The sequence below is a fragment of the Tripterygium wilfordii genome, chromosome 15 (genome assembly GCF_013401445.1).
Source record: "Tripterygium wilfordii isolate XIE 37 chromosome 15, ASM1340144v1, whole genome shotgun sequence".
In the NCBI taxonomy this organism is placed as follows: Eukaryota; Viridiplantae; Streptophyta; class Magnoliopsida; order Celastrales; family Celastraceae; genus Tripterygium; species Tripterygium wilfordii.
In genome coordinates this window covers 11372822-11391771 of record NC_052246.1, presented here as the reverse complement: position 1 = coordinate 11391771, position 18950 = coordinate 11372822, and the positions used below count along the sequence as shown (strand labels likewise).

Sequence of the window (18950 nt, the reverse complement as noted above, 5' to 3'; positions counted from 1 at the left end):
GGTTCAACTGTTCTTATGCTCATATATGAATGAATGTTATATTGACTTTCCTAATTTTCCTATCCATGGTTTTGGGGGTGCAACTTCAGATTGCATTTTTGTCTATATATGACTTGATAGTACTAGCTTTGCATCTTTATTGTGTGCTAAATCTTAAAAAACTTCATTTTTATCCTACTATCATATATGGAGGAGAAGTAAAGGTATTGGGCCTTAAACCCGCACAATTTTGTCATTTAAAAACCTTCTATAACTGAGAAGTGTTAGATCTTTACTTTTATGGAATACTTTGCTGTTTTCCCTCAGTTTCTTGACGTGGGACTTTTATCTTAACAAAAACCGAAGCAGTGGGTTTTTGGATACTGAAAAAGAATGCAACTGACTAGAAGACGCAATACATGATGAGCATGCACTCCATGTTGGATTATTGAAGAATTCAAGTGCATTTACTCCATGTTTGCAGATGAATAAAACTTTGGGCTGATTTGGCACCCCCAACGTCCAAGTCAGGGGCTCATGGGCCGGTGAGGAGAGAACTAAGGACTCATGTTTCAAAACAGACTCATCATTAAGATTGGGCCTAAAGGCAGTCTTTGTTGATATTGGGCTATCAACCAAGAAAGGCCTTATGTTTAGTTTAATAGTTATTGGGCCATTAACCAGTCAAGGCCTTGGACTCTTTCAAATTTAAGCGCTATGTTGGCTTTTTTTGTGCAAGAAAAGTAGAAAACAATTGTATGTTTACTTTGGAAGTAAAATAATTTTATATTTCGTAGTCTTATTCAATAATTGGAAAAAGAAATAATGACAAAAATTAATTGGAAGAAATTCACATTTATCTCGTTCTGGTGTTGATTTGTTAGAAGAAGACAAATGTCGATTTAATTAAGTAAAAAAATAGGAAATAATATCATAAAAATGTTTCGATGATACCAATTGTGTTTGAGGCCTCTCCTCTGTCTCTGTTGTTGCTCTGCTGCGCGTTTCATTCAAAGCAACGTTACCCAAATCTCTCTCTCTCTCTCTCTCTCTCTGGCTGTTGTGTTGTGTTTTACCCTTTTCTCTTTTGTCTCAAAACATACACACATTTCTCACTCTCACTCGTCTTTCCCTCTCACTCCTTTTCACACATATAACGCACGTTTCTCTCTCCACATCCTTGTTCTTCATTGCCCTTCAGTCTCACACCTCGCTCTCCACTCTCCATGTCTTGAAATTCGCTCCCCATTTTGTTCCAATATCTTGGCATTTTCCCCAAAATGTCTTTATGTGAATGAATGCTTGCGTGTTTGGTGAGCCAAAATCATGAACTCACAGTTCCTGACACATTTTTCTCTCGTTGCTGGTTAGTCTTGGATTAGCAATTCCTAGGGTTTGATAGGCCGTGAATGTGCGTAAGGTATGTCATTTTGGTGTTGCGCGTCTGCCTCTTGATCTGGGTTTTTGCTCATTACAGCGATTTTAGCTTAAAAGATTTGATTTTGTTGTCTGGGTATTGAGTAATTATGTGTTTTTTGCATTGAAGCCAGCGAGTCCTTAAAAAGATGTCCTTTTTAGGGGATGACAGCCTTTTGTTTCATTGTTTTTGTTCGGTGGGTGTTGATTGTTATCGTCGTTAGGGGCATTGCCAATTGATCTGGATATTGAGTGATTATGTGTTTTTGTGAACTGAAGTCTTTGAGTCCTTGCAGAGATATCTTTTTTAAGGACTTCATTTTGTTTCATCGTTATATATTTTGGTTCCTATTTTTGTTTGGCGAGTGTTGATTGTTAGTGTTGTTTGGGGCATTGCCAATTATTGGGTTCTGTGGTCTTGTGTGGAATTTGGGTATTAAATTATTTGAATTTGATTTCTTATAAGGTAAAAGAAGATGGTAGCAGGTCCTGATGCTATCCGGATGGAGGCTTGGAATGTGGGTAAATCAAAGGGAAAGAAGAACAAAGATAGTGAAGATGATGATCCTGGCTGTTGGATGAAACTAAGGTTTATTGGGGGCTGCATTTCTTCGAAGCCTAAAGCTGATAGTTCCTCAAGTGGTGCTAGCACACAATATGGTATACTCTGTTGTATTTTTGTTAGTATTAATTCCACTTTACAGTTTATCCTTAGTTATTCTACTCATTATGTCTGGTTATCTGTTGATTAGAATTTCATTCATGAGTTTGACTTGATATTCATGTTCTATCAGTAAATGTTTGATGCACTTGCATGGAATTTGGTTTTGCCAGCATATTAAGTGACGTGCATGTTGATTTTGCGCTTTATTCAATGATTTTGTCATATACTGCTTTACGTTACGATCAAATTTTTTAATTTTATCTTTAATAGGTGATGATTTTGCAAAGTGCTTAATTTTCTATATCCATATCATTGTTTTTGATAGATAAATTTACCACGTGTTACTTAATCGAGAGCGTCCACAAATTATTAACGTATAACTACTTGCCTATGCGGTACATTGTCATCATTCGTATATAGTTTAAAAGATGAACGAGTTAGAAGCTACAAAATCAACCTCTGTTTCTGGCATGTTATGTACATACTTCTTAAAACTTTAATGTAAAAGCACTTCACTTATTTAATGAAAGAAGGGTTAGTTAGGTAATTATATAGAGCTTATTGGCCGATGAGAAAAAAGAAGTTGAAGGCCCCAGTTTTCCATGGAAGATCAATTTGAGATTGGCATTTTCTTTCACCGCCTCTTAGTGTTTGTCACAACTTGAGTCATAATTGGAATTTCTATTTTTGGAACAGTATGTTCCCTGATAAGTGGGGCATCAGTTAAATTGAGTAGATGTTGGTATTATTTTATGAACACGGTTTTTCTTTCTTTCTATTTTTTAGTGGCAATCTTATGTGACACCCATATCTTGCATAAGTTTATCAACATATGTTTTTAGTCTTTTGCCATAAAAAAAATGTGTTCATTGTTCAAAAGTATTATACTATTATGAGCCATGTGTAGGCATTGTTCAATTTCATTTACTTGGTCTTGTTGTTTTGTATCTTATGCGCTGCACCACGAATGCTGAATTGGTTTTTGTTTGTGATTCAGCGGAAAGTAAATCTACTAATGATACGAGCAGAGACCCACCAGTTGTTCCAATCGAATCGTCTTCGACAACTAGCAACGCCGGAAGTACTCCTGCTACTCCTAATCCAGTCGAGGAACTGAAAGTTGCTTCTCAGCTACGAAAGTTCTGCTTTAATGAGCTTAAGTCAGCAACAAGGAATTTCAGACCTGAGAGCCTTCTTGGCGAGGGTGGATTTGGTTGCGTATTTAAAGGTTGGATCAATGAGAATGGAACTGGTCCTGTAAAGCCTGGTACTGGGTTGGCTGTTGCAGTAAAAACTCTTAACCATGATGGACTTCAAGGTCATAAAGAATGGCTTGTATGTTACTTCTCTCCCTCCTTGTCTCTCTCATGCCCATTCAAATGCTATTTCGCTTGGGGATTTGGAATAAATTTTATGCCTTGACTATTCCAAATTTTATGCCTTGACTTGTTTCTCATTCTTTGATTGAATGGCATCCTTTGTCTTCCCCATGTGGCAGGCTGAAGTTGATTATCTAGGGGAACTCCTCCATTCCAATCTGGTTAAATTGATTGGCTATTGCATTGAAGATGACCAGAGACTACTTGTTTACGAGTTTATGCCGAGAGGAAGCTTGGAGAATCACCTCTTCAGAAGTATGATTTGCACTTGGTTTTGTACGATAGTTGATATGCATTTAGCTTTCTTCAAAATTTATTTAATTTATTTTTTTCTAACAAACTGCCAATTCCATCGGCACCCTTCAAAGTTAAATGCTGAGCTTATAGAATCCTTTTTCTTGCAAACCGCATTTCTTACGGTATTATTCGTTTTCATATTCATGTGTAGATCAAGCCATACCTTTCTTTACAAGAGTAATTTTTAGTTTTTCATCAAAAATTGCATGCTTGAAATCTATAGTTGAGCTGGTAAGGATGTTATTAATTCACCCTTTAATGGTCAGAGAACCAAAAAAAAGAAAGAAAGAAGAACCTTCAAGGGTGATAAAATGAGCGTAGAATCTATGCATGCAGTGATTTATGAGCATTGAAAACCTTGAAAATTGAGCTCTCTGGGCATAGGTAGGCATGAACAGTTAACGTAAGTAATTTGTTGTCAATGTGATGATGGAAGTGTGAGTGCAAGTAATCTTCTTACCTGAAAAAAAATTAATCTTGCCTGTTTTTGTTTTAACAAGGTGAGGTAAGAAGTTACTTTATATTACGGTAATCATTTCTTTAAGACGATGCATTTATTGTTAAGATCCATGAATTCTAATGAAATAATGACTCTATCGGAGGTACCTATGTTCTTTATCTATCTCTTTGGGTAATGATCGTGAATTATTCTACAGGGTCCCTGCCACTTCCGTGGACAATCAGAATGAAAATTGCTCTTGGTGCTGCGAAGGGCCTTGCCTATCTTCATGAGGAAGCTGAACGACCAGTCATCTATCGTGACTTTAAAACATCTAATATCCTATTAGATGCGGTGTGTGAAGTCTAATTACATTACTATGTTACTAAGCTTTTCTTGTCTTGCTCTTTTATACAAAATATTTTAACTTGTAATTTCAGGACTATAATGCAAAGCTTTCTGATTTTGGACTTGCCAAAGATGGTCCAGAGGGAGATAAAACTCATGTATCTACCCGTGTGATGGGAACTTATGGTTATGCAGCCCCCGAGTATGTAATGACAGGTGGGGATATCTTACCCGCATTTGCCATATTTTATTTTAGACATAATTTTTTTTTTCTGTTTCTTATGAAATTGTTCTTAATTTTCTGATCAGATTGCTGCTAGCTTTTCCACATTATCGTGGCTACTGTATGATGGATAACCATTGTCGAAAACTTTGATGGATACTTTTTCAGCACACAGGATTAGAAATTGAATTTTATATTAGTTAATTGCACTCTAATAAAAGAATTTTACATTAATTAATGAGATTTTCCTTAATAGATTATTTTCTGGTTTGCTTAATGTTGCAGTCTGTTTGCCTTTCTAAACCCAACAGTGAAACTCTCAAGGCACCATCGAATTCACAGCTTCTGAGAATTAAAAATGTCTCTCCTACATTTTTTTTTTCCTTTTTTGTCCAAATTTCTTCTGTTCCGTCTCAAATCGTAACTTTTAATTTTGACCTTTGTTCATCTTCCATCATCTTGCCTCCAATGTGACACTATTTTCTTTCTGTTTTTTTTTTCCCTACAATCCACTGTTTGGCTTATGAAACTGCCATAGCACGAATCTTCTCAATCTTAATACCTCCTATCCTATCTTTTGGAATTCCACCCCTAGGGCACTTCATTCCTTCCCTGCTTCGGGCTTATTATGAGTGACTAAAGGCTTAGCCAAATTCTTGAAACTTCACAGAGTTCACCACCATTGTGGGTCTTGCATCAGATGCTGTTTCCTTTTTATATGTTGTTAGAGTTGATTTCGTGTAAGAGGCACTTTGGTTGAATCAAAGATAAATATAGTATTAATTTTCCATCCAAAGTTTTGTACTTAGCCTATAAAAATATTGATTCTCAAAATCTTTTGAACTTCTAGTTTTTGGAAACGGTTTGCCTTACTAGAGTGTCATCATAAATTAACAGCCAAATAAATCTTTGTCCCTTAAAACCAAATCAAGTGTAATGTAAATTGAAATTTTAGTGCAGCCAGCATTTAGATTCATTTGCAAGTTAGCATTTCCCTTCCTTCAGTTGTAATTAGGGGATGCGGAAAATCAACATTGTAATTATGGGATTCGGAAAATTAACATTTAGATTCAATTGTCGCATAATGCTATTCCATTTCCATTTCATTAAGATTGAAGTTTTCTTGTCCAAGAATCTGTTTTGTGTATCCACTGCATAGAGGTTATTATTTATTATCGACATTTTCTGCTAGCTCACAATGCTATTCGAAAACTTTTCCTTGATCAAAAATGTGTTCTACAATTTTTTGTTGGGAAATTCCCAGTGAGCTATTAGAACGTACAGCTGTTTCATTCGTGACTTTTGAAGTTTGTGTTGCTTTCCTTCCTCTGGGGTAATTCTTTCTTGAGTAAAAGTCAGAGATATAATGCTGGGAAATTGTTTCTTTTGAATTTACTCATACTTGCCAGGGCATCTCACCTCAAAGAGTGATGTTTATAGCTTTGGGGTAGTTTTACTTGAAATGTTGACTGGCCGGAGATCCATGGACAAAAGCCGACCAAATGGCGAGCATAACCTGGTGGAATGGGCACGACCCTATCTTGTAGAGAGACGACGATTCTTCCGATTAATAGATCCTCGCCTTGAAGGACGGTTCTCAATCAAAGGTGCTCAGAAAGCGATTCAGTTGGCTGCTCAGTGTCTCAACCGTGACCCAAAAGCCAGACCTCTGATGAGTGAGATCGTTGAAATCATGAAACTTCTGCCAAACCTCAAGGACATTGCCTGTTCTTCAACTTATTTCCAGGCCATACAATCAGAGCGTGTTGGGTCAAACTTAAATGCCAGAAATGGAAGTAGACTGCAGCCGGGAATTCCTGCAAGGCCTGGACAACCAGGCAGAAGCATTTCCATACCTAATGGATCGAACGCCTCTCCATATCATCACAGCCATCTTCATCGATCACCTAAACCTTTTGTTGGACAGCCTGGACAGTGATCTGTGTCTTTTTACCCTCTTCCCCTGTTTATATGCTTTTGCTTTAGGGATTTGGTTAACTCTGGTTACTGTAGAACTTTGAGGGTTGTGCTTGGAAGTTAATCTGATGCTTGCTTTCTTTATTGGGAAGAGGTTTTTTGGGTTATGTCATACAAAGTTAAGATGATCAATGGGGAAGCTCTTGAGCTGCATAGTCCCTATTTTGTTTTCGGCTTTTGTTCTGGTTTCTTTTTTTTAATCTTTTTTTTTTTTCCTTTTTTTTGGGCAAATTTAAAGTGTTTTATGGGGTCCTGAAATAGAAATAGAAAAACTTGATTACTGTCATGGAATTGTTGTTTTCTCTGTTCTGCCATGACAGTAATTAAAATTTTTTTGGCCCTTTGAAAATTGTTATGAACATATCTGTCTGGCTGGTTTTTTTAACTTCTTTTGATAGCATGATTGCTGTTCTGAATTAGATATCTTTTATAATAAGAATGAAAATAAAACTGAACCTAAGTTTCATGTGTGGAAAAGGAAAAATAAGATAGATCTTTGTGATATGAAATTATATTTCCATAGAGTGAATTTGATCAGAAGTGGTCGCTGTTTTGATGAGGATGGGAAAGTTTTTCAGCTCTAAATTCAAGCTATGAATCCACCCCGCTCCATAATAGCGACATGGAAGATTAAGTCGAAACCTATGTAGTCGGGGTGTTTCATCAGGGTGGCAAAACTTTGTTTGATCCGGATGATCGAATTTGTCTTACTTGAATTAAATCAAATTTGAAAAAATAAGTTATATGTCTGAAATCTGAGTCCAAACACAAAAATTTTGTCCAGTTTAATATCGGATCCAAACACATAAATCTTGTCCGATTTACTTTTTCGAACTCTGACTCGGATTAAGTTATTGATTGCTTTATGTGTCCAGACTTACTTTCTTTTCTTACTTTATTGTTTTTTGGGAGGAACTTGACCGGTGGAGGCAACATGTTGTTGAAGAATTTAAAAAAAAAAAAAACGTACAATCCCATTATATTATATTACATTGAAGGATTTCCATATTTGCTCTCTTGCACTCCATTTCTAGCTCTCATTATAAGTAGGTTTTTTGCTCATTCAACTTTTGATTGAGAAGTGTAAAAGAGGCAGGAAAAAATGGATTTGAGAGTGCTAATCGCTTGCAATACATTGAATCCAATAGTGCATGTGCTATTGCATCTAATTTAGCTTCGAATTTCAAACCCAAATGCAACCCAAATGCATATTGCATTTGCTCAATAAAGAAGTTTTTGTTGGGATGATGAAGTTGACTGGAGTAACTCCTTGCAAATGAGGGGAGGTTGCAAGTTTAACTCCACACCCAACAATTTCAGCGTTATTTCATTAACTCTCGTTTGTAAGCTTCGACCTCATTCTCTCTGCACCATAGGGGTGGCAAAAAATAGTTTCAGGTCGAACAACATCACTTATTTATGAAATATTTTCATGTATGGACCTAAGCCCGAATTGGATTTCTAACGTATTTAATTGACCAAACCCGGAATGTTTGGTGGCCTAATGAGTTGAAAACTTGAACAGCATATGATGCTTGTAAGTGTGTCCAGGTCTCACTATCTGTGAAGGGAAGTTGGGGTGATTCACTGCATCAGGGAACCCTTGAGTCTCCAAACATAGTCCTGCATGAGCTTGATATACAGCTCCATGTTTTCCCTTTACGTCCTGCAGATAGTTTCCTGTATAGAACTGCACGCCTGGTTGATTCGTCAACAGCTCCATCTTCCTTCCCGACTTCTTATCGTACACGATAGCTGTTGTACTCAACTTGTGGCTCGAACCACCATTAAGCGCGTAGTTTATATCATAACCATTAGGAAGCTTGTCGATCTTGCTTTTGATGGCATAGGGTTCAAGGAAATCGTATGGTGTGCCTTTCACCGATACAACTTTACCAGTCGGAATAAGCTTGCTATCAACAGGTGTATAATGTGATGCAAAGATCTGAATTACTTGAGACAGGACATCACCACTGTCGTGGCCACCGAGGTTCCAGTACGCGTGTTGGGCTAGATTCACTGGTGTGGCCTTGTTTAGAGCTTTGGCTTTCATCTCTATGTTCAACTGGTTGTCTTTGAGTATGGTGTAGGCCACAGTGACATGGAGATTACCTGGGAATCCTGCAAAGATAAAACAATTTTGATTCGACTAATATCCCATTACATATATATATATATATATATATATATATATATATATGCGTGTGTGTGTGTAAAGTGTGTAATGTGTATATATCGAAGGATGGAGTAGAGTAGAATACACCAACCTTCTTCACCATCAAAGCTGCGATAGGCGAAGACAATACGAGGAGCTTGACCTTCATTAATATGCTGCTTCACTTCCCAAACAACATCAGAAAATCCCTTTGGACCACCTGAAATACATAAAGAAAATCAGCAGCAGAAGATAACTCTTAGAAGAATTGGATGCAATTTTCAGAAAATTTCACAAAGAAAGTTTCGAGTTAATAAGGCATGTAGTGTACTCCATAGCCAAAAGGAAAAAAAGAACAGATATCTAGTTTACCATGAAGCATGTTTTTTCCTTCATTAGCTACTAGTTTATAGTGTTTTCCATCTAGAGTGAATTGAGCACCCGCAATTCTATTGGCAACCCGTCCAACAATGGCTCCAAAGTATACTGAATCATTCTGCACCAGCAAACCAGAAGAAAAGAACCGTAACTCAATATCTATTAGGAATGAGCAAATAGAAGAATCAAGTACAATAAAATTATGAGCACATTAACAAGGTGTGTGCATTGCATGAGGGTTCATGCTTCCATCAGTTAAAGCAAGGATTCATTTACAACTGAAAAACAAAGATGGGTTAAAGAAAATCCATGAATGCCAAAACCCAGAAAACTTGATTCTATCCTCTATGCATACAGCAGTAGATGAAAACTGAGAGAGATCCCAGAATGCAACATACACATGATCTGTAACACTGCTAAGGAATTATGGACTGAACTCAACCATGAAAGACACTTCAGCTTCACATGAAACTAAGGCATTGCCAACATTTGCCTGATATTGAGTCAAAATATACATTTCCATAAAAAAAAAGAAGGTTTTGGCACAGTCCATAATGCAATTTCAAAGAGAAGATAAACCTTTTTCAGTTTAATTTTCCTCAATTATTGAAACTGGAGAGTTTCAAGAGTAACCTTTCTGTCTGTTAGCTTGTCTGCGCCAGAAAAAGAGGGTGACTGTGGATCTTTGGAAGAAAGTGGGTTTGATCTCAGCTCCAAATCTAGACAAGAAAAAAAAAAAACTCACCTTGTAGATCTTGACTTTATCATATCCAAGAACAACATCTGCTAGCTTTCCTGCACAAGTATCACAAAAAACATTTTAAAAAAGAGAGAGAGAATACTTAAACCCAGAAGACACCACCATTGGATCTCAAATCTTACCATGCTTGTCAGGGACAACGAGGGACATGATAGTAGCACCCCAGTTGGTGAACTTGACGGAGAAATTCCCCTTCTTGAGCTCATAAATCCCAACAATCTCTTTAGCCCAAGAACCACTGAGAAACCCAATACCCACAACAATGCTTAAACAAAGCAGAACAGAGAACTGTGTTTTAGCCATATTTCTGGGTTTTTTGTCTGAGATTCAGAAGAGATAATATATACGATGTCTGGATGACTATATTAGAAAGTGAGAGGGAGACACTTATCGGGTAATACAGGGAAGCAGATAATGATGATCAACTGAGCAGGCCAGCATTAGCCGGTTTTGCCGTCTCTGTTTTTTATCTAGTCTTCATTCATCACTTATTTACAACAGGTTTGGTCGTTTTTATCAGCCAGGACCAGTATGGAGTATGTCTGGATCTCACAAATGGGTTGTCACAAACATATTAGAAAGATGAGAGCTTTTTGGATACAAATCGATTACTTAATACTAATTAAAGTTATTTACAAAGAGAGTGATTTTTACAAAGTCAGAGCACAATATGTGATAACACCGTAGCCACTAATTATAATGACAAAGATAGTGTATCATAAAGTGATTAAGGTTCGAATATCTTTTCCCGTTAGAAAAAATGCGCAATGCGATAAGATTCCTAATTGATTGATTGTGATTAATTAGTTGTTTGTATTTGTCTGCATTTCCCATTTTCAATGCTGATCCCAAGTTTGTAAAGATCTTTAAGTCATATGGTCAAACCCACCCACATGTTAGAAAAATTGAAAATCTTATCCTCATCAAGACTTGTAAGGTTAGGCCTTTAATTTCTGCTTCATGATGCGAATCTTCGTTATTTTAAAAACATCATTTGACTTCACTGATGGTCCTGGAGTTTTAAAATTTTATTGTCATTATAAATGTTTACAAAAATTTTAGAGGAAAATGGAAACCGAGAAACCGACCAAAATCGATTGGTCGGTGATGACTGAAATCGTAAAATGATCGACAGTCCACGATTTTCGTATTTTTAAAGATAGAAATTTTGGCAGTCTGAAAATATAGGTAAAAATCGATCAAACCAACCGCTTTATAGCCCTAGTTGGCGAAAAACTCACATTAAAAAATCCCACATCTAAAATATAAGAAAAGAACAAGTGGTCTAAAATTTAAATACATGTAGATGGATCCAACCCCGCAGATCATGACTTTTTGGGCTAAAGTGGACTACCATCTCAAGTAATTGAAGAAGGCCCATTTAATTGAACTGGACCAACGAAGTAGAAAGTCGTTCTTATGGACCATTTACAATGGGGGAGGACCTGGACCTAGATGCACAAGGCCATCCAGGGATAGGCTATTATCCAATTAAGGGCCTTAATATCTTTGAAATTTGAATAGTTCAGTCCAATATTTAAATTATGCAAATATTTAGTTTTTTTTTAAAAACCTTTGAGAAATTTACTTCTTATTGGAATCGAACTTTGAGCACACATGTGCCTAACCTAGTCGATTGTCAATCGAACCACTGCTCGTTGGTTGCAAAGATTTAGTAAGTAAGATCGCATATCTACAAACATTTGACCAAATCTATACTTAATTATCAACCATTTTAGTTGGACTATAAATGACATAATTTGTCAAATTGCTCGGATTGACGAAAACTTAATTAGGCTTGGGTTTCACCTCAGTTAATAGTCTGGTCAATCATTCCTTTTGTCAGGCAAACCAAGATTAAATTTTGACTTCCAATGCGTTAGAGCATTTGCAATGTTATTTTTTTTTGTTAGGGATGTAGTGGGAGATGTGTAATATTTATGTAGCTGGGCCAACAAAATGTATTAGTACAATGAAGTAGATTTGTTGATTATATTTTTAGTGTAATAGGGCAGGGTTCAATATTGATTTTGGTGTAAATGTGAGGATAGGAGGCTGAAATCATTCCAGCTGATTCCATAGATCTAAACCGTTGGATGCATTTTCAGCCCCCAATGCATTGAATATGACAACTATACATCCAATGCATCCGACGATTTGTGTTTATGGAATCAGCTTAAATGATTCCAGCAGCTCTCATCCGGTAAATGTGAGTGTGTTTGATGTGGGGCTCCTCGACAAGCAAGCCAACATGGGGGCCAACCAAAGTCATTGCCCCCATGCTTGGTCCAACAAAAAGAGACTGGCAAAATGCCATTGTCATAGCATTATTTTCTTTCATGACCCATCAAAATTCACCTTTTCTCCATTCATGCCCCCTAAATTAACATTGTTGCAATTGCTCTTACCCACGAATAAATTCAAAAATGCAACTCTCCATATCAAGATTCTAAGCCTGATAATACCAAAAGCACCCCTTCAGTGGACATTGAGATGTGTCATCACGGAATTGAAGAAGAGGAGATCGGGCTAGGGAGCATCTTGGCCAACCCAGATGTCACCTCAGCCTATACTCCTTGGTATAGCCTAACAAGAATAGCCTCGAGAATGGTCTCGCTTATAAAAAAGGAATAGCCTCGGAACCCCAAGTGACCAAAACTTCTCGGGGTATCGAGGAGCATCCATAACTGAACATGAAGGAGATCTAAAAGAGATCTTCAGTGGATTCATCCCTAGAAAAATCTCCTCCATAATCAAGGACTATCAGTAATTCAAAATTCATATAAATGGGGACCTCCACTCTCACTATTCAGTAGGGGATCACAAGAAATTGGTTTCAGGTCAGACAACATCACGTGCTTAAGAAATATTTACATGTCCGAACCCGAACCCGAGTTGGATTTCAGAAGTACTTAATTGTCCACACCTGGATTGGCTTAAATTCAGACAAGTAAATTGTACAATAAGTTAATCCAGGTTAGGGTCTGGACAACTAAACTAGACAAGTTTTATGTGTTTGGACTTTGACACAGTTTTAAACCAAACAAAATTTTATGTTTGGACCTAGAATTCGGACATATAACTTATGTCCGAACTTGGTTTAATCCATATAGAACAAATTCGGTCATTCGGATCAGACAGAGTTTTGTCACCCCTACTATTCACTACTAGCTAAACAGAGAACTCTGAACACTGAGCAGTTTCACTAGTCTTGTTGGCTATCGATCTAACTTGAGCGTCGTAGTGTCCCCTGAGCTGTCAGTTATCAAACAGGCAAGGATTCAGTCCGATTTTTCCCGTCATCACTACCAATGACATACTATTACCTCTCAATAAAGGATTCACAATCGAATTTCAACACATTATATACACGAATCTATCGAATTTTGAAGGGCATGTTTACTTTCTTAGGTAACGTGTTAATTCATGTATCAATAAAAAAATGAAAATATATTTTCCTTTCCTTTGAGTTTGTAACCAAGATTTACCTTCCACCACAAAAGGAATATATGTATTCAATAAAATATACATAGTAAACTATAACAAGAAAGTCATATATCCATCTTTGAAGTTGCCAAATTTGAGATATATATATATATATATATATATTATTAAAACCTACAATAAGTATTCTTCCTCCATGTTTGCTTGTTAGGTGGATGTTGGTCAATCTTCATATTCATCATCCATGGGCACACCCAAAGACCCGGAGATGTACATAATTTTCATAGTTTGAATATATATATATATATATATCAACTCTCTCATGAAATCTTAAAATGAGGTTCTAAAATGAGGTCTTAACTTTTAAGATTCACTTTTAAGGTTTAAAACATTTTTTTAAAATATGAAAAAAATATATTTGTCTTTTGATCAGTTTTACGAACCCAACCATATATTTTTTGTTCCAAACAAAAATCAAATACAACCTGAAAAATGTATGAAATGTCTTTTGTTTTATATCCAACGATTTAGAATTATCATACACTTTTTATGTTGAATTTGATTTATGTTTTGAACAAAAAAATATGTTGTTGGGTTCGTAAGACCGATGAAAATACAAATATATTTTTTCCAAATTTTAACAAAAATGTTTTGATCCCTAAAAGTTAGGACCTTATTTTATAACCTCACTTCAGGACCTCATAAGAGAATTCCTCTGTATATTTTTTTCTATATATCTTCTCAATTTTAGACTCGTACATCCTATATATCGTGTAAAGTTTGAATTCTTTTGTTTTCTATCCTCAACTATATACATACATTTTCATCAATACACACACACACTATATATATATATATATATAGAAAAATGACATATGTAGCCCATCAGTTTGGTAGCCCATGTGAGCTCAACATGTTTATTCTGATTTAATCAACGAAATAACTTTATTCCACTATTTTATCCTAGAATTCATTGTCCAAAATTTATTGTTTTAATATATATTCCATTGTTTTTAAAGCACAATCTAGAATTCATTATTTTAGTTTTGAATCCATTATTTTTGAAATTCCATTGAAAAAAACAATGGAATTAAGATCCACCCGATAAAGCTCTTCGACAATGGATCTTGTTAGAAAGAGTTTTATGCACTGATTCAGAATATGTAATTTTTTTTTAAAAAATCTAACATGTATTTTGAGAGTTAAAATGTTTTAGAATTTCGTTTAAGAGACTTGGACTTCCATGGACTACCACTATATGAGCTACCTAACACTATTGATATATATATATATATATATAAATTTTATATTGACATTCTTGCTTTAAATCTTTAGTTGACTTTGAGCCGGATATGTTATCCATTGACGCGCCTACTAGGCACATTCATACATGAATTATCGATGATCAATATTTAATCCTATCTAGCTAGCTTGGGCAACAGCCTTGCTACTTCTATATAAGTTAGACAAGGAATGAAGGTTTTTACTTTCAAATATACAAATTTGTGATAAAAACTAACAATATGGCTTCTTATAGATGTCACATTAGTAGTTATACACTTATCATTGTCCTCTTCCTATCCATGTATTATCCTACCAACATCACAGCCAATCCAGTTCCTTGGGTAAGTTTCTCTCTTATCAAACACTTGTATATTGATATACACGCGCATGATCTCCTGAAGTTTGATCTGTTTTCATACACACTCTTCTCTTCTCTTCTTTTCTTTTTTCAACTGAGGAACCACCCCATTAGCATGTCTTTTGAATAGTTAAGTGGTCATAAACCTCTGAACGTCTTAACAGCCTGTACCACATTGATGACGGGTAAGATTGGGCAGAAACCCATGCGGGTGAAATGTGGCTCCTAACCCCTCCCGGAAGTGAGCAGACCCACGAAACCAGGAAAACATGTGCATGAAATGTGGCTCCAAACCTCTCCCTGAAGTGGGCATACTCATGAAACCAGGAAAACCACATATTCCCAACTGGTTTGGACTCCCGATTTTGGTATCATCCGCCTTAAACCCAGAGATATAGCCAATTCCTCCGTGGTTTTGTTGCGCACACACTCTTTTAACAGATAAATGTAACATGTACAAAATTTAATATATATATATATATATATATATATATATATGGAGTTGCTAATTGGTTTAATTTGAACAGAAAAATTCACAAAACTGGCTAAATCATGGTGGGGACTTGAAGAACAGAAGATATGCAGACAAGGAAACAAAGATAAACCCTATTACAGCTTCAAAGCTAAAACTGAAGTGGGAGTTCTATGCAGGCAGAGATATTACTGCTACACCAGCAATCTTCAATGGTACCTTATATTTTCCGAGCTGGAACGGGAACATCTACGCGGTTAAAGCATCGGATGGATCCCTTGTTTGGAAGAAAAATGTGTCTGAAGTTACTGGGATTAATGCACCCGGTTTTATTCGGGGAGTGAATTCGACGGTATCAAGATCAACTCCGACAATAGCAGAAGACCTTGTTATTGTTGGATTATATGCACCTTGTGTTGTTATTGCTCTTGAAATATTAACAGGGAAGCTTGTCTGGATGACCCAACTTGACAAACATCCTTCAAGTCTTGTCACCATGTCCGGAACTTATTACAACGGGTTAGTATTTTCTTCATCATCGTTAATATATATATATACAGAAATTCTCTTTTACGAAATTAAATTACGCACTACTTTTTAAGAGTGTGGATAAGTGAAATGACAAGTGGGACACACAACTTTAAGTCCCACATGTTTAAAATCAACGGTGAAAACATATGTGTGTATTTTAAGTGCGCATAGGATAATTGTTATATCAATTCTCACATTAATTCATGCTTATATATATATCTAAGAAGACTCAGATGCGGGATCTATCTAACACCATTCATGTGTGGGCCCCATCACGCTTGGGGCCACACTTACACCAAATGAATGATCTCACACCTGAGAATTTTCATATATATATATATAGCAATTATTACATGTAAATCAAAAGTGTGAACCAACAATAAAAGTGGATTGAGGCCACACATTTGCTATGAGACTCGCCACATCCATGGTTAAAAAACAAGTTGACAAAGTTGGTTCACGCTTTTGCTTACATGTGAGAAAAATATTATATATATATATTTAGCATGTAATTAGTTTTTGTCCACTCTTGGCCACAAACACGCACGGATTTGTACTTTATAGACTGTCGTTATTGGTACTTACGCCTATGAAGACGCATCTATAATGTGAGAGAAATTGAGTTTCGTTTATAAATCACCTGTTTGGGTTATGTCTAACCGAAATGAGATTTCAATATTGACACTTATGAGTCGGATTTTTGACTTTCTTGGGAGGGTCTACAAATGAAATATATATTTCTTTACATACAAATGAAGGTATAAATCAATAGAAATGATGAATCTTCTACATATAATGATGTAGTGATGACTCTAATATATGTGTATTGAATGTAATGATGTTTTATATAAAAGTGTTATTACATCATAGCTAGAAATTCAACTTTTGCGACTTGGACCATTTCAAAATTAAACCTAAATTGATTTCTGTTAGATCCATTGACTCTTTTTTTTCTGGATTATCTCATAATTATCAATCGTTGTAAGTCAAGTAATTAATCATATAACTAAGTCAATAGTTTCGTTTATTTTTTGAAACGGGTCGAACTCTGATCACCAAGACAATACAAAACATTCTTATTACTTCAACTAGTGACTTGAGTGTAATAATTTCGTTTATTGTGTACCCTATACCTATCTTTTTGCTTTTGTCTTGCAGTTAACATGACAATCTTTGTAATTCTCATTCATATATATTTATATTTTATTTATCAGGGGTTTCTACGTGGGTACTTCATCTCTAGAAGAAGGTGCAACCATTGAACAATGTTGCACATTCATCGGCAGCTTAGCCAAACTAGATGTCCGGACGGGTGGGATTATATGGCAAGCCTACATGCTTCCTAGTAATCAAGGCCGGAGAGGAGGATATGCAGGAGCAGCAATTTGGGGTAGTAGTCCATCAATTGACATCAATAGAAACCTTGTGTACATTGCCACCGGAAACCTCTACTCTGCACCGGAAAATGTGACTGAATGTCAAGAAAGGCAGAACAATCAAACCAGTCCGACTCAGCCGGATGAGTGCATTGAGCCTGAAAATCACTCAAACTCAATTCTGGCTCTTGAATTGGAGACTGGAAAGATTAGATGGTATCGTCAACTTGGAGGGTACGATGTTTGGTTTTTCGCCTGTAACAATCTTTCGACCCCTAATTGTCCGCCTGGACCCAACCCAGATGCTGATTTTGGTGAGGCACCAATGATGTTGAGTGTGTTTGTTCATGGAAGGATGAAAGACATTGTTGTTGCTGTTCAAAAGAGTGGCTTTGCTTGGGCATTGGATCGTGACAATGGCAGCCTCATTTGGTCTACAGTAAGTCACTTCACTACTCATTAATTTGTGATATCAAATTATTTTTCTTATAATCAAGAACAACACCATGCAAGTTGTCCTTAGACATCCGACATGGGTTTTAACTTAGCTAAGTCAGACCATTCCTAACAGTTTAAACTGATATATTATTACAAATGTAGGAAGTTGGACCTGGTGGTATGGCCGGGGGAGGAACCTGGGGAGCGGCCACGGATGAAAAGAGGGTGTACACAAACCTAGTGAATTCAAATCGCAACAATTTTACTCTCAAGCCATCCAACAGAATCACAAATGGTGGTGGATGGGTGGCAATGGATGCTCGCAGCGGCCAAATCCTCTGGTCTACAGCCGATCCCAACAACGCCGGCACTAATGGGCCTGTAACGGTGGCCAATGGTGTTGTTTTTTCTGGTTCAACATTCAGAGAAGGATCAGTATATGCCATGAATGCCATAACTGGAAAAATTCTTTGGTCATACAAAACGGGAGCTACAGTATATGGAGGGATATCGGTGAGCGATGGTTGTGCATATGTTGGAAACGGATATAAAGTTAGTTTGGGATTTCTTAATCCATCCTACACAAGTGGTACCTCGCTCTATGCTTTCTGTGTCTATTGAAGATCTACAGCTACATATATAATTGAAAAGAAAAATGTCATTTAGCCAAAACTAATGATTTTACTTCTTTAAGAATAATAATAATAATAATAATAATAAGAGAGTTACGATGTCTTTTGCTGAAGTTAGTTAATCATATATGTACCAACACTAGAATTTCCATTTCCCATGGCTTCTCATGGAGAAACCATATCAGTCTTATTGTTATCTTTCTATGCGTTTGTGAGCGCAGTGATTGCATATCCATATCCATATCCATATGTTGCTACGTACAACACAGAACTAGATAAACCATGGTGGAGACTTGCGCAATAGAAGATATGCTGACAAGGAAACAAAGATAAGCCCCACAACAACTTCCAAGCTAAAATTGAAGTGGGAGTTTTATGCAGGCAAAGATGTAAGTGCAAC

At 36.4% G+C, this 18950-nt stretch overlaps 3 protein-coding genes across 4 annotated transcripts; 2 read left to right on the top strand and 1 right to left on the bottom strand.

Moving 5' to 3' along the window:
- The first annotated feature begins 946 nt into the window (after positions 1-946).
- On the top strand, positions 947-6884 carry LOC119980145 (probable serine/threonine-protein kinase PIX7). 2 transcript variants are annotated; one of them, XM_038822806.1, is made up of 7 exons: positions 947-1399; positions 1862-2055; positions 3057-3394; positions 3558-3693; positions 4392-4528; positions 4615-4738; positions 6155-6884. In XM_038822806.1, the coding sequence occupies exons 2-7, from the start codon at positions 1872-1874 to the stop codon at positions 6682-6684; spliced, it is 1449 nt and encodes a 482-aa protein (XP_038678734.1). In that variant the 5' UTR covers positions 947-1399; positions 1862-1871; the 3' UTR covers positions 6685-6884. The 2 variants fall into 2 exon arrangements, with proteins under 2 accessions (XP_038678734.1, XP_038678735.1); XM_038822807.1 differs by lacking the exon at positions 6155-6884 and adding an exon at positions 4832-6147.
- Positions 6885-8009: 1125 nt separating this feature from the next.
- Positions 8010-10596, bottom strand: LOC119980146 (galactose mutarotase-like). The gene is made up of 5 exons (XM_038822808.1): positions 10138-10596; positions 10001-10050; positions 9250-9373; positions 8990-9097; positions 8010-8843 (listed from the first exon to the last, which is right to left on the bottom strand). Exons 1-5 carry the CDS (start codon positions 10316-10318, stop codon positions 8224-8226), a joined length of 1083 nt encoding a protein of 360 aa, XP_038678736.1. The 5' UTR covers positions 10319-10596; the 3' UTR covers positions 8010-8223.
- Positions 10597-14973: 4377 nt separating this feature from the next.
- Positions 14974-18629, top strand: LOC119980143 (polyvinylalcohol dehydrogenase-like). The gene is made up of 4 exons (XM_038822805.1): positions 14974-15084; positions 15629-16092; positions 17319-17919; positions 18081-18629. Exons 1-4 carry the CDS (start codon positions 14983-14985, stop codon positions 18537-18539), a joined length of 1626 nt encoding a protein of 541 aa, XP_038678733.1. The 5' UTR covers positions 14974-14982; the 3' UTR covers positions 18540-18629.
- Positions 18630-18950: the final 321 nt, after the last annotated feature.

Excerpts from the sequence above, each read along its gene's own strand:
- LOC119980145 (XM_038822806.1), top strand. The coding sequence starts at position 1,872 with ATGGTAGCAGGTCCTGATGCTATCCGGATGGAGGCTTGGAATGTGGGT. Across the intron at positions 3,395-3,557 it reads AAGGTCATAAAGAATGGCTT|GCTGAAGTTGATTATCTAGG; the intron begins GTATGTTACTTC and ends CCCATGTGGCAG. Across the intron at positions 4,739-6,154 it reads CCCCGAGTATGTAATGACAG|GGCATCTCACCTCAAAGAGT; the intron begins GTGGGGATATCT and ends CATACTTGCCAG.
- LOC119980146 (XM_038822808.1), bottom strand. The coding sequence starts at position 10,318 with ATGGCTAAAACACAGTTCTCTGTTCTGCTTTGTTTAAGCATTGTTGTG. Across the intron at positions 9,374-10,000 it reads ATAAAGTCAAGATCTACAAG|AATGATTCAGTATACTTTGG; the intron begins GTGAGTTTTTTT and ends TTGCTGGTGCAG. Across the intron at positions 8,844-8,989 it reads CAGCTTTGATGGTGAAGAAG|GATTCCCAGGTAATCTCCAT; the intron begins GTTGGTGTATTC and ends TTATCTTTGCAG.
- LOC119980143 (XM_038822805.1), top strand. The coding sequence starts at position 14,983 with ATGGCTTCTTATAGATGTCACATTAGTAGTTATACACTTATCATTGTC. Across the intron at positions 16,093-17,318 it reads TCCGGAACTTATTACAACGG|GGGTTTCTACGTGGGTACTT; the intron begins GTTAGTATTTTC and ends TTTATTTATCAG. Across the intron at positions 17,920-18,080 it reads GCAGCCTCATTTGGTCTACA|GAAGTTGGACCTGGTGGTAT; the intron begins GTAAGTCACTTC and ends TTACAAATGTAG.